Here is a 14,888-nt window from a genome sequence, read left to right on the forward strand (position 1 = left end):
TAATCTCCGAAAAAATTGTTCAGATCGGATTACTATAGCATATAGCTTCCGTACAAACTGAACACATAGTTACTAAAAGAAATGCACCTGTGAAGGGTATATTAGCTTCGGTGCAGCCGACGTACTTGTACTTGAGGTTAAAAATAACGAATTTAAGGCTGCTTTCTCAATGTCTGATTACCAGCCTTTCTGTCCAGTTAATAGAGTTGTCCGCTTAATAGATTGTACTTAATAAACATCAACAATTTGCATGGTTAATGGAGATCTCCGCTTAATAGAGAGTTAATTTAATAGAGCTTTCACTGTTTATTTATGAATTGTTTTTACTATCCTATCTTCTAAGTTGGTTCGAACTGGACACAGTGTGCAAAATTTTACTAAAATCGGTTCAGTAGTTTCGGAGTCCATCGCGGACAAACAACGTGACACGTGCTTTTTATATATAAAGATATTCATTGTTGCTTGTTTTGGAAAGCGAAATAATCAGATGGAAATTAAAATTGCGTTAAATGAGAAGTAAACGTGGTTGCAGTCCGATTTCGCCCATCAGGTCGAGTAGGTCTTGAGATGTGGGTTTTCACCTAAATGTAGACGGTGCCTATTGTCTTATTTTGTACCTTTTTTGGCTTAGAATTTAACGGAAGCATTGTAAGGTGACGGTTAGGGTTATTGTACATTCTATCTGCTAAGGAGATATGTACATTAAAAAACCAAGTGTCATTTAGATATCCTAATTTTTACTCTAGTTATCGCTTGCAAGGGCAGGCAGACGGAGTGTCACTCGAAATTTAATTCGCTTCATCATACTGATCATTTATTTACCTACAACTCCATATCTAGCACTTTACTTTTAGTTGATACAAACAACCGTTAGGTGAACAAGACTATTATACTCCGTAGCAATATGTTGCAAGGGTATAAAAACTTGTGACTCAAAATTATTAATGAATTAATTAACTGCAGATTCACACAATGACTCTGCAAAAGTGAAACATTAATAACTGGATCTTTGAAACTTGAATGAAAGTGAAAATACGGTTATGTATCCGGCAAATGCAGTAACAAACACGTGTACATAATTCTGCCTAGTCATCACTAGAATAAAAATAAGAATTAGAAAATAGAATGAGTTGCAATTCTCAACCTATATCGAGGGGCGTACTGAACCAATAAGATATACTCGAACTAATAGCTATGTAATTGTTAATTAGAAAACATACCTCGCAAAACCCGTTATTAGCCTGCGTATGACATAATTCTACCTAGTATATTGATTATGATTATCACCTACTCAAGCGGCTATTTATGCGTCACTTAAGTCGAGTCTTTAAACGGTATTTAATGCCTGCTCTGCGACTCTGAGCTATAATAAAGCATTAATTACTTTATTAGTTAATGACGGTTTATTTTTATTTTCACCACAATTAATTACATGTTAATGATCTAAAATATTTACTATTGCTTAAATGCAGAATATTTAATGAATCTGTATGAGAATTAGGCTTACATGAAATTTTCTTAATATATTTTTGTTTTTAAAAGTTTTAAAGTTTGAGTTAAAATCTCAAATATTTTTAATTGACATGTAAAGGTCTTGTAGTGAAATTAACTTAAGTTTGTGTATTATTATATTTAGATTAAACTGTAACTAGTCAGCTGACTGTTTTCCTTTCTTACAAGCAAAGCCTACCTTTAACCCTTTTACGTACGAAAGTCCTATGAAATGCCAATGTTAGATTTCAGTGTGAAATATACTAATTTCATACATACTTATTCAAAACAGACATATTTATTTAGCCACAAATCGGAATTCTTTTGTGCTTTTTATTGAAAAAATACTGCTCCACCGAATTATCTATGTTTTATTTCTGATTTCTGAACCAATTTTCCAAAAATTAGTTTCGAGTTGAAAACTGGTATTTTTGTACCAGTTGTTTGGTTGTACAGCTTACCTCAGATACAGACTATCTTTTTGGTTGGCACAAATTATTCTAAGAGCTTCGAGGTCGCGTTGACGACAAATCACGTCTAGGACGGCCATCAACATCAACTGATGATCAACACGTTACTAAAATAAAGGAATTTGTGGTAGGGAATCGACTATTCAGTCAGAGATCATACTGGCATCGTTAGAATATCAGAAGGATCAGTGAAAGCCATTTGATTGGTTCCAAAATAACGAAATTTTTTGGAAAAACTGCCAGGATGTCATGAAACGTATTATTACTGGCGATGAGTCTTGGAACTATGCTTACGAGCCGGAAACAGACGATCAATCGGCCGAATATCGTGGCAAAGTTGAACTGTTTTGAGGATTGGAAAAATCGTTGGCACAAGTGTATTGGGGCCAAGAAAGATTACTTTGAAGGGGACGGACATAGATTTTGAAGAATAAACTAACAATTTAAAAATTATGAACAAAGTCTTACTATTGCATGTTTTGCTCATAGTATTGGATATTCTGTGAGATATAAATCAGTCAAAGCTCGAGCTCTTCTTTGCTAAGTAGTGCTTAGTAGTAGATATTCTGTGAGAAAAATCGGTCAAAGTTCGAGTTCCGCAATGACAGTTAAGCCTCTAATGTGGACTTAATTCCCAACCAACCGAAAAATGTAGTTTGAGCAGAACTTAGAAAAAAAATTAGCTTAATACAAAACTAATTGATCAGTGTTCTTGCCTACTAACGTTCTTAGAGTCCTAAACTGAAGTTTTGCCATGACATACAAAAAGTTTTTTTTATTTATATTTAATTGCAGTAAATGCATATTCTAAGCAGTTAAACGCTGTTGACAAACGTCTTCGGCTTCATAAATGATAAATTACAATTCTTTGTCGCTCAATTAGATAGTAGAATATAACTTACAAGGGCGGCCAAAGTAATTTTTTCATATAGTGCATAATAAAGAGCTTTAGAGCTCAATTATTTAAGTTTATTAAGTTAATCTAATATTTTTCCACGTATTAGTTTAGTTCAATTGATTTTTTAAATACCTCTTTAAACATATCACTAAATCCAAATGTTAATAGGAAATTTATACCTCAATCATACAAAAATTATTTGTTCAATTCCATTAAATTTTGGCTCAGATTTTTTAAACCACATTCTAGTTGAAAGCTTTCGAATATTAGCTTAACGTCCATAAAGACCGCACTGTGTTCCATGCCGCCAACGAAGCAATCAATTTATTAAGAGAAATTTTTGGTGAAATTTTTTGGTATTTTTTTAGGTTATGTGAATTTGCTTGTCTATGCAAATAAGCCCGAGACGATTGACGCTTTGAAAACGAATATTCGGCGGGTTATTGCTGATATACAGCCCTTATAAAAAGTGGTCGAAAATTTGGCTTCTCGGTTGGAGTTTATTTAGCCGCCGCGACTTGCCCGAAATCAGTTTTAAAAAGTGGCGTAGCTACAACTTCGGGCGCCCGGGGCCAAGGATGTTCTGCTGCCCCCCATCATACAATGACAAACTCGTCGAAATTAAAGAAAAATGCCAGCAACTTGACGAATCCATTCCAGATGACTTGGATAACGAAAATTTATACAGTGACATCCAAGACGTCCTACTTTTATAAAAGAGAGCGAAGAGAAACGAAGAACAAATTGGATTTTCGCCAAAAAAAGTTTTATTGTAAATTTCTTCAATGGGACTGGAAGCCTACAAGACGTTAGCGACAGCTTTAAGAATACTATTCACTATACCTTTATCAGTGGCATCTTGTGAAAGATCTTAAATTGATCAAATCTTACTTAAGATCGACCATGAGTTAGAGTAGACTGTCCAATCTTGCGTTTCTCTCAATATAATGTGAAACTGCTTCAACTTTAAATTACAATGATATGATATGTGATTTTGCAGCGATCAAAGCTAAAAAAGTGCATCTTTAATTTCTATCACTATTTTAAGAAAGATATAAGCCAAAAGATACAAGACAAATTCAAAGACTGAGGGGTATTCGAGTAAAAATTAGTGTTTTTCATTGTTATTCAGATTATTACATTGTGAGCGTACATCTTTTATAATAAATTTTGTAAAAAAATTTGTTGAAGTATTTTTCTGAATATTAAAAAACAGCGACGATCGGTTTGCCGCCCCCAAGACGATGCGCCCGGGGCGAACACAAATATAAATAAACAAACAAAATAAAGAAAAACCAATGCAAATGAATTCACCTGACAATCGATCTAAAATTAAAAATTTGTACATTATTTCCATTAAATTAAAAATATTTAAAACAAGACGTCTCTTATAACAAAATACGACATTACAATGTTCCTTTTAAAAAATGTGATTTTTTTAATGTGAAAAACAGCTGTTTTATAAAAAACTCATAAAGCCATGTCTCATCAGCAGTTATAGTACTCTCCATGAATAAGGGTTTGGAATCCGCACGATCAAGCTTGTCCAAAAAGAAAAAAAATCAGCTTTATCAGGAAAATAAAATAGCCACCAAAATTCGAACGTAGTCGTGAGAGATGTCGAGCTCTCTTATCATCTTTCTAGCACTTGCTTGACGTTTTTCAAGCTCTATATCTTTCACTTTTTTTTAATTTTTATCAGTTAAAGAGGTCGAAGATCGTTCAGAACGAGGCATGTCTTCAATGTTTCTACCGTTTTTAAGGCTTTGTACCAGGTTTGTGTTTTTGATAAAACTGAATCACCGTAAGCCTTTTGCAACGTTCGCAACGATTTCGTACACGAAATTTGGTTAGAAATACAAAATTTGAGACAAATAGTTTTTTCGATATTTTAAGCCATTGCAAACAAGGAACGCACTACTGGGTATATTGATTTAAGCAACTGCTGTAATACCATGTTCAGACCGAAAATTTAAAAGATTAGATTATATTTAAGCATTTCACAACCCAACAGTGTTCTCACTGCCGTTAGAAAGATCAAAAAACAGCTGTTATTGTCATTCAAGAATTCACATCGCTTAATATTTATCAAAAGAAAAGATTGTCATATAGTATTTTCAAATAAAAAGACGTCTTTTTTTAATATATTCCATATAATAGAAATAATGGATGCATTTTTTCATTTGTTAAGTCGATTTTCAGATGAAATTAGATTCATTGCTTTAAAAAAATTTGTTTGTTTACATTTTTTCCCTTTGTAGTGTCTAAATCAGCTGTGATAATGTAACAGATTTCCAGTGCTGACAAGTAGATTGCGCAAAATCAGAGTCGCACAGAGAGATTTAGCGTGGATCAGTTTCAAATCAATTCAATGAAGTGATTTGGAACTGTCATTTTTGTATGACGAAATCTTGATAAATTTTTAAGATTAGTGGGATAATCCATTCAACAGCAGAAATCGTGTGATTAAGTGTCGGTCTGAACATGGTATAAACAAACTGGTTGGCAGATCGCGTTCGAATTCGGCATAGAAATTAAGGACAGTGCTACCAAACCATAAATTTTTTTGAAATATCATTTATCCGGGGAATTTAAGTTACAATTTCCGGGTACCTTTGTTTAGAATGTATTGCAAAAATCTTTTAACAACACACAACAACAAAACTGAAATTCAAGTTCTCTAAAAATACGTATATATAATAGATAACGCGCCTATTTTTTTGTAGGCGAGAATATTTCGAAAATAAAGATAATAAAAAATTCGTGTTTCAAACCAGATTTTATGCTCAATCTATGAATTATAAAATTTGCATAAATAAATATAATTATATGCTCATGCCCAAAAACACTGGTGGATACAAATTACAAATATGCTAATGACGCAATACCGACTTTCAGTATGTCATCGCTATGAGGCGGTGTTGAGTATCGAAAAAAACCACAATTCTACAAAAAACTATAAAAAAGCATAGATATAATGTAACAAATAAGTTTATTGATCTCATTTATTCGTGATTATAAGATTAACTGCGTCGCAAAAGTTTTTGTGTCGTTTCGGTTTCCTCATTCTTTATAAAAATAGAATAAATTCCGGAATCTAAGTTGTAAACACGAATTTTAGAAACTCTGCACAGTCCCACAACGAAAATAAATCCAAAGTTTAGATAGTTGAAAACTTGCGACTATAAAAGTTCGTTTTCATTATAATTTATATTTATATTAGTTTGGATAAATGTTTGCTACAAAATTTGATTTTGCATTTATGAAAAAAATTTAGGGAATTTGCAGCCAACTTAAATTTGTTATGTATGCTTTACTTAGTTCTGATGCATATAGACCTGTTAGAGCTACGTACAGATTTTGGAGAAAAGCACAGACTTAGATCGCGTAGTTAAAAAACGCATGTACTTTCTTAGATTCTCGAAACTCTACAACTTTGTCCACGATCCCACATATGTATAACATACATACAAGTATATTTATAGAATAAGAATGCGACTACTTGGGTAAGAGATGAACTGTTTGAAAAAAGCGGTATTCAAAAGGTATTCAATTTAAAGTTAGCTTTCTACTCTTCTACGATCTTTACAACTCGGATGTGAGGTTTTCACTGAGTATCCACAAATCTTTCCCTCAACAAACATATCTTCATCTATCAACTTTTTGTCCATTTTAAAGTTGATATTCGACGTCATATCTAAATTTGGTATTCCTGCCAAACTCATACGTTTATGCAGAATCATATAGAGCACAACCATAACCGCCGTCAAAATCGGAAAAGACCTCTTCGAACCATTGGATACCAGACGAGGTTTTAGACAGCGAGATTATCTCTCGTGCTTCTATTTCAATATAATGCTGGAAAAAGTGCTACGACTTGCTGGCACTGTCTACTCTAAAAGTATGATGCTGCTGGTGTAGGCAAATAATATCGTAGACTTTAGCAACAGAGCAGTCAGCGCTGCCTTTTCCAGCTTAGAAAAAGAAGCGAAAGCGGTTGGTTTTGTGTTGAATAAGAGCAAAACAAAGGACCATTGGCCACACACAAATATTCTTCACGTCTTGCGAACTGTCTCACTGTTGGCAGCTCTACATTTGATACAATGAAGAACTCTGTCTAGCTCGGAACCGGCAACAATTTCACCAACAAACTATTCCTGGAGATCAGGCGCAGAACAACTCTTGTAGGTGTTACTTTGGGATCGGAAGACAATTGAGAAGTAGATCACACTCTCGACGGACAAAAATTCCGCTCTATAAGTCTCTTATCATTTCCGTCCGATTACTCTCGTAGTCGATCGTGGGAAACTTAGTGTTCCCTGTTCAGGGTATACAAGGTCTGTCGCAAAAGAAACAGAACTTTTTAAATATAACTGTTTCTGGTGGCGCCACCTATTGGTGGGTATATGAAATAAAAAGTTTGATCTCTTGTTGACATTTCGTAAAAAGTTTAAGATAATTGAATAATTACAATCGATGTTATCGATCAAAAAGTGACAGCAGCTTTTGGTCATCGGTCGTAAAATGCATTTTGAACAAAGAGCAAATATTAAATTTTGTTTTAAACTTGGGAAAACGTTTACTGTAACATTTTAAATGATGAAAGAAGTTTATGGTGATCAGTGCCTATCCCGTAGTAATGTGCATGAGTGGTTTAAGCGATTCCAAAAAGGTCGTGAGGACCTCTGTGACGATCAGAAGTCGGTCGTCTTCAGAAGTCAAAAATAAATACAATGCTGATTTGTTTTTACGATTCCGAGGGTATTGTACACCGAGAGTTCATCCCACCTGGCCAAACGATTAATGCTGTGTTTTACCTTGCTGTTATGAAGCATCTTTTGTCACGCATTCGTCGTGCTCGACCACAATACCGTGAGGCAGGGTCCTGGCGCCTGTTGCACGATAATGCGCCGTGTCATCGGTCGACGCTTGTCACTGATTTTTTGACAAAAACTCCAAATTAACCATTAATCACTCACCCTACTCACCTGATCTGGCACCCTGTGATTTTTACCTATTTGGAAAACTTCATTTGCCCATGAAAGGACACTGGTTTCAGAACATTTCAGCTATCCAAAAGGCGACGACCGATAATCTCGAGAGCATTCCGAAAAATGACCTTAAACACTCATTTGAAATGCTAATTGACCGGGCTAAACGCTGTATCGAAGCACAAGGAAACTACTTTGAATAAAAAAATATAACTTTTGAAGAATATTAATTTTTTGTTGTTTTTTTAACATTCCTGTTTCTTTTGCGACAGACCTTGTACATACATTGAAAACTCTGTCGTAATGAGGGGAATCGTTTGTTTATGAAAAATGTCAAGAAACAATGTCCTTATAGAGTTGAAATATATTTTATTGCAGAGGTAGGCTAACAACATTTGACTTTTACTAATAATATGCTGTAATAATATCCAAAATTGCATATACAATATGCAAAATGGCTTCTAGGGTCATGGTATATTATTCTCTTTTTACAGAATAGTTTCCAAATTTTCAAAATTAATATTTTTTGAGTTATGCACATGAGTCTTAAAATTCATAGATTTTCTAAAATTAGCAAATAATCTTTATCTGCTGCTTCTTCAATGAAAGTGTCAATATATTTGAGCAGAGTTGTTTGTATAAAGCATTTAAAAATACTCTTAGCCGCCTTGTAACCATTTGAGTACCGCAAAGCCACATGGCAATTGGGTAAATATATGTCTGGAGCGGTAAATAATTTTTGCGCTCGACGACGTGTTTGAAGTTTACAATTAAAATACAAATTTTTGGGTTTTTTCTCTACCTACTTTTTGTGTTGTTGTTGGTTTTAATTTTTTTTGCTTGGCAGTTGGTTTGGCTGCGACGGTCAGTGGCGGTGTTGAAATTTTATGTGCGAAGAAATTTTAAAAATATTTTCAATTCGAATGCGCGCACGTACGGTACTTATATGTATGTATGTGTGTATGTATGTATGTATATGCCTGACCAATATTTGACTATGCGCAATGCGCACTTGAGAATTCGATATTAAGGTTTAGGTCTACAAAAAAGTGTGGCCAAAAAATAGCTACAAAAAATTGATAAGGTGATTTTGCAAAAATACAAGAGTGGAAAAGAAAGAGAGAAAAAGGCCAATATTTGAACGCTTGTATATGAAAGTTATAATAAAAGCTGACAGCGTTGTGCTTGCATGTGTGTAAGTATGTAAATGCGTGATTTGTATAAGTTTGATTTGAAAAAAAAAACACGCAACAAAATTGTAATGAAGGTCAGCAATTGCTGCGACTGCGCTTTTGCATTTTCGTAATCAATTATTTTGCACCTTTTAAGACAAAACAAGACAAGCACAACAACGCGGCTATTATCTAACCACTTATCAGCCGCCATGTCATTTATGAAGGCACTTGCACATACACATGAAAAATTATAAAAAATAGGAACTCACCTCGCTCATCCTCCTCCACATCGGCGGCGTCCTGCAACTGTCGCAGCGTAAAGTTCGCTGCTGCTGGCGTTGCCATATGTGCGCGTTGCGTTAAGTTACTTTCGTGCGCATTGTACTCGATGACATCTTCATCAGCGAACAATTTCAGGCTGTAATTTACTTTATCCTCGAATATCGAGGCAATTTTATTTTCCAATTTACTCGCCGCCTTTTCGCCCGTCTCGCCGGTGGCTGTCAGGAAGTTGTCATTCAAATTGCAATTGTCCTTCAGCGAACAAGTCGGATTAGCCGTTTCGGCGGTGTTGAGCGCGTACGCACTGTTGTTGTTGCTGCTGCTGGTGTTTAGTGTGAGCAGCACGAGCAGCAACAGGTGTGCGCCCATAAAGTAGGCTGCGATTTTCGGACGCATGTTGCTGTTGTTTTTGCTATTATTATTGTTGTGTTAATCACAAAGTTGTCTGGTTGAGTTTAAGTTCTTTTGAGTTTTGTTGATTTAAATGTGTTTTGAGTTTTTGATTACATCATATCAGCGCGACTTTTATGCCACAATTAATTCGCTTAACTGTTTTGTATGTGATCGTAATATATTTAGTGCCCGTTACTCGTTGACTTCGTTTTAAATCTACTGAAATATGTATATATTTGCACTTATTATTGTTATTGTTTATAAAAATTATTGAAGTTACGAAAATTTTTTATACATTTTGTTTTATAATTTTTTATAAATATATAGCTTTCAAATGATGGCAGCCCATGTGCTAACTAAAAAAATAAAATCCCGCAGACGGTCAGCGGCAAATTCTTTTACGTTTTCGAAGATTCAACGAACGTAAATTGGTGTATGAGGAAAAGTGTTGAAAAATTTATGAAGCATTTAAAAAAATATATGGAGATCAAAAATCAGCAACAAAAAAAATCTCGTGGTTGGAATAGCCAAAAATAGAAAACTAATAATTTTAAAGTTAAAAAATCTGATAATAATAGTAAAAAAATGTAAAAAATATCTTAAAATAATGGTAAAAATAAAAATTAATAAACTAATGCCAAACTAAAATATATGTATATAAAAAATAAAATATAATATAAATAATTAAAATAATACTTATAATTTTATTGGAATTTTACTTATTTTTTATTGGGCTGACAATTTATTATATTTATTTAATTTATAATTTTTCTATAAGTAGTGTTTTAGCAAAAAAAACACAGTAATTATGTTAAAATTAATTTAAATTCAAAAAACTAATTAAGATTACATTAAATGTAAATTAAATTTAATTAATTTTTTTTAATAAAAAATTACTTGTGGAAAAATTATAAATTAAATAAATATAATAAATTGTCAACGCAGTAAAAAATAAGAAAAATTTAATTTGAATTAGAGCAGCAATTATGTAAAATTAATTTAAATTCAAAAAACTAATTAATTACATTAAATGTATTTTAAATATTTTTTTTAAAAATTTTTTGGAAAAAAATTAAATTGATTATAATAAAATTTTATTTTTATCATTATAACAAGAAATTTTAAATTTTTTAATAATAGCAAAAAAATAATAATAAATAAATAAGACAAAGCAACATGAATATTATTTATTTATTTAAAAAATTAAATTTAATTAATTAAGATACAAAACTAATTGAAATCAAAACTAATTTAAAAAATTAAATAAAATTATTTAATTAATTAAGATAAAAAATTAATTGAAATTAAAACTAATGAATTTAAATTTAAAAAATTAAATTGAATTAATTAAGATTAATTAATTAATACAGACTAATTAACTTTAATTTTTCAAATTTAAATGAAATATTTTTTATTTTAAGACATTTTTTTATCTTATAATAATAGTAACAAAATTAAAAATATCTTGTGATAATGATAAAAATTTTTCTCAAACTAAAATACATATAAAAAATAAAATAAAATACTTATTACCTCTAATTTAAATCGATTTTTTCTAATTTTTTATTGGGTTGGCAATTTATAATTTAATTTATTATATTTATTTAATTTGTAATTTTTACACAACTAGTTTTTTAGCAAAAAAAAAAAAAACACACACTAATTCGATTAAATTAATTTAAATTAAAAGAATTGATTAAATTTAAATTAATTAATTTTTAAATCAATTAAATTTTTTTACTTAATTCCCACACAATTGTTTTAATTAACTTTAACTATCAGAATTACTTTATAACATTTGTAATTAAATTTAAGAAAAAAATTATTTTAATCTATTTAATTTCCTGCTTGCTTTCGATATTTTTGTTTATTAGCGTGTTTACTTTGTGTCATAATATTAATTAATGTTGCAATTCTTAGGTTTTTTCGACAATGAAATTATTTTTGGTTTTTAAGTGTTTTCTCTTAGTTTCTTAAACATTTAAGTATATTATTTTATAAAAGTTATTTCTGTAGAGCTCAGTGTTTGTAAAATATTTTTTTTTGTAATAAAAATAAGATTTATTGCAAAATATTTTTTTTGTAATAAAAATAAGATTTTTTTGCGAAATATTTTTTTTGTAATAAAAATAAGATTTTCTTCAAAATATTTGGAAAAAAAATATATTGATTTTAAATTTTATATTCTTTAAATAAAAGCATCGTGATTATTTATTGAATTTTTTATTGTAGATATTATGTAACAATTTATTTTTTTGCTAATTAGAGAAAACACGAACATAGCACAAGAGAAAAATTAATTATTTTTTGTGCTAATAAATGTCATAAAAATATGAATTTTTAGTAAAAATTTGATTTTCAAAGCACTAAGTGGAAATATTACGTATTTGTATTGTGCTGATATTTCCTGATAAAAACAAAATTAAAGCAATAAAAATAAAAACACTTTGTAATTTTTCAAATTAATGTAGAAATAAAATAAAAATTATTTTTTTATTTTGTATTGATATTATGAGCTTTTTAATTTTTGTTTTTTAATTATTTTACTTTCTATTTTGTTTTCGTCACCACCGAACTTTTTGTGATATTATTACATTACTATTTTTAACTTACAAAAAAAAATTATAATTTTTAGATAAGTTTTTTTAATTTTTGTATTTTATATTTACAAAAAACATTATAATTTTTAGATAACTTTTTTTATTTAAAAAATAATCTCTTTTTATTATTTTTTGTTATATTATTTCTTAAAATATTGTTTTTAAACTAGAAATACATTTTCTTTTAATGTTGAAAAATATATATTAATTTTTTATCTTTATTTTTATATATAATCTTTCTATAAAAAATTGTTTTAAAATTTTTTTAAATTAATGTTTTTTATCTCTATAAATTATGCTTTATTTTAAATTGATATTAAGCGCTACTTAATGTATCTATCTTTTATTTTGTGAAAGTTTTCCAATAGAAATTTTAATATTTTTTTATTTCAAAAGAATTTAATTTTCATTGTTAAAAAATTAATGCTTCTTAAAGTTGCTAATATGATTTTTTTATATAAATTATTGAATGAATGAACTTTTATGGTGTTATTATATTATTATTTTTAATTAAAAGTAAAAATAATTTTTTATTTGAGATAATTTTTTTTATTTGGCTTAAAAAAACTTTGATTTTTGTTTAATTACGAAAAAAAATAAACCATCTCTTTTTCTTATTTTGTATTAGATTTCTAATTTTTATTTGTTTGTCGCTAATGAAATTTTTGTAATATTATTATATTTATACATTGAAATTACAAGAAAAATATCTACTTTTTAGTTTCGAGATATTGTTTTTTTTTTACTTAGAAAAATATATATAACTTCTTTTTATTAGTTTCATATTATTTATTTTTATTTCTTGAAATATGTTTCTATGCTTGTTATAATTTTTCTCAATTCTGAAAATTTTTATTATTTTTGAGAATTTTTATTTTTATTTTTAATTTTTTCTTTAAACATTGTGTTACATTTTTATCTAATCAATAGGTTTTTATCTCTATCGTTTTTATTGTTAGAATGCTTCTTTTTATATTTTTATTTTTTACATATAATCATTTTTTTTATATATTATTTATTTTTATTTCTTGAAATATGTTTTTAAGCTTGAGATAATTTTCTCTGAAAATTTTTATTATTTTTCAGAATTTTTATTTTGGTTTTAAATTTTATCTTTAAACATTGTGTTAAATTTTTATCTAATCAATAGGTTTTTATCTCTATCGTTTATCTTATTAGAATACTTCTTTTTACATTTTTAGTTTTTACATATAATAATTTTTTATTATTTTTCATATTATTTATTTTTATTTCTTAAAAAATTGTTTTTAAACTTGAGATATATATATATTTTTAATTTCGAAAAATATGTAATATTTTTTTATATTTTTTTAGATTTTACATTTTTTATTTTTATTTTTACTTTTAATTTTTTTTTAACATTTTTAAATATTTTTTCCCCCATTCTTTTCTCTTGGTAGTATACCTTTATTTATATTTTTAAGTCAAAATGTTGCTTTATTTAATTCAATCCTTTATTTGTGTTTTCATTTGCTGTTTAACGACTGAAATTTAGCACTTTGAAGATTTCGATTTATTTAAAAAAATTCTACAAATCTTAGCACCCGCTTTTTCGCACATACACCTATCATTTATTTACGGTTTCACATTTATTTGCATGAAAGCTTGCGCTGCACTTTGCCAGCAGTATTTTATATTTACATACATATGTATGTAGGTATGAAATTATTAGAAAAACACTGCTTGTTAAGCAAATATTTTTATGTCAAGAACGTTCACTTTATTAAAAACTCATATGTGCATGTCGAGAGAATTTCATATTTGTTTATGCACTTGTATAATTTAACACTTGCCGTTTATTTTACTTTTTCAAATGAGTGTTCTTGAAGAAGCTAAACGTTTTGGACTTTTACTCGCGCAAATTGCGCACTCTACAAAGATCACAGCAACACAAACACAATCACTACGCGTGAACCCAGTGCAACGTCTCCAGCATGCACTGCCAAGAATTATACCTTCAGCTAAACCACTTCTTTGGTTCACAAGTTCGTCGACTGGAATTCCAATCAAATCAACCGCCAAGACGAAACGCTCAAATCGTACTGAATGGCCAAGCTGTGACGATCACCTCTAAGCCAACTTCTGTGCGGCTTTGCACACCTTGCACGATCCAGGCGGCGCTGCGGCGCTCAGCTCCACACAACGCGCGCATGCGCCGGCTGCGATTTTGACAAATGAAGAGCAGCACAAGCCATCGTCGGCAGCGCGGCAAATAAGTGAAGTAATCAAATCGAAAATAAAAATCAATGCAAAAGCAGCAAAAGTAAAAACAAACAAAGTCAGCTGACGCAAAGTCAAAGGTAGAGTAGCGAATGGATGGCAATCAGCGTCGGCGATAGCGGCGATCACGGTACTTTGTGAACTTTGTTTCAATTTTCGGCTTCTTATTGTTATTGCTTTTTTGCGCTTTTACTTTTCGTTATTTTTTTTCGCCATTCATACAGTTTATTAGCAGTTTGCCGTTAACAACGCGGCCGGTGACTAAGTTGACTTATTGTGCGCCAAGTTAGCACTGGCGTTGATATTGAGGCAGCGTTGTGCTGACAGCGTGATGTATGAGCGCATTG

At 30.1% G+C, this 14,888-nt stretch overlaps 2 protein-coding genes across 5 annotated transcripts in view; both read right to left on the minus strand.

Moving 5' to 3' along the window:
• LOC126759156 (nose resistant to fluoxetine protein 6) overlaps positions 1-14,439 on the minus strand; it is a 57,149-nt gene extending 42,710 nt beyond the window's left edge. Inside the window, exons 1-2 of one of the 4 annotated variants that reach the window (XM_050473828.1) lie at positions 14,277-14,439; positions 9,295-9,916 (exon numbers count right to left, since the gene is read on the minus strand). In XM_050473828.1, the coding sequence (XP_050329785.1) occupies positions 9,295-9,703 (409 nt within the window). In that variant the 5' untranslated portion in view covers positions 9,704-9,916; positions 14,277-14,439. The other 3 variants (XM_050473825.1, XM_050473826.1, XM_050473827.1) reach the window with 3 other exon arrangements.
• The window catches only part of LOC126759164 (frizzled-3), a 485,412-nt gene that overhangs the window by 125,675 nt on the left and 344,849 nt on the right, over positions 1-14,888 (minus strand). The gene's annotated exons all lie outside the window — the stretch shown is intronic.

The sequence above is a fragment of the Bactrocera neohumeralis genome, chromosome 5 (genome assembly GCF_024586455.1).
Source record: "Bactrocera neohumeralis isolate Rockhampton chromosome 5, APGP_CSIRO_Bneo_wtdbg2-racon-allhic-juicebox.fasta_v2, whole genome shotgun sequence".
Lineage (NCBI taxonomy): Eukaryota > Metazoa > Arthropoda > Insecta > Diptera > Tephritidae > Bactrocera > Bactrocera neohumeralis.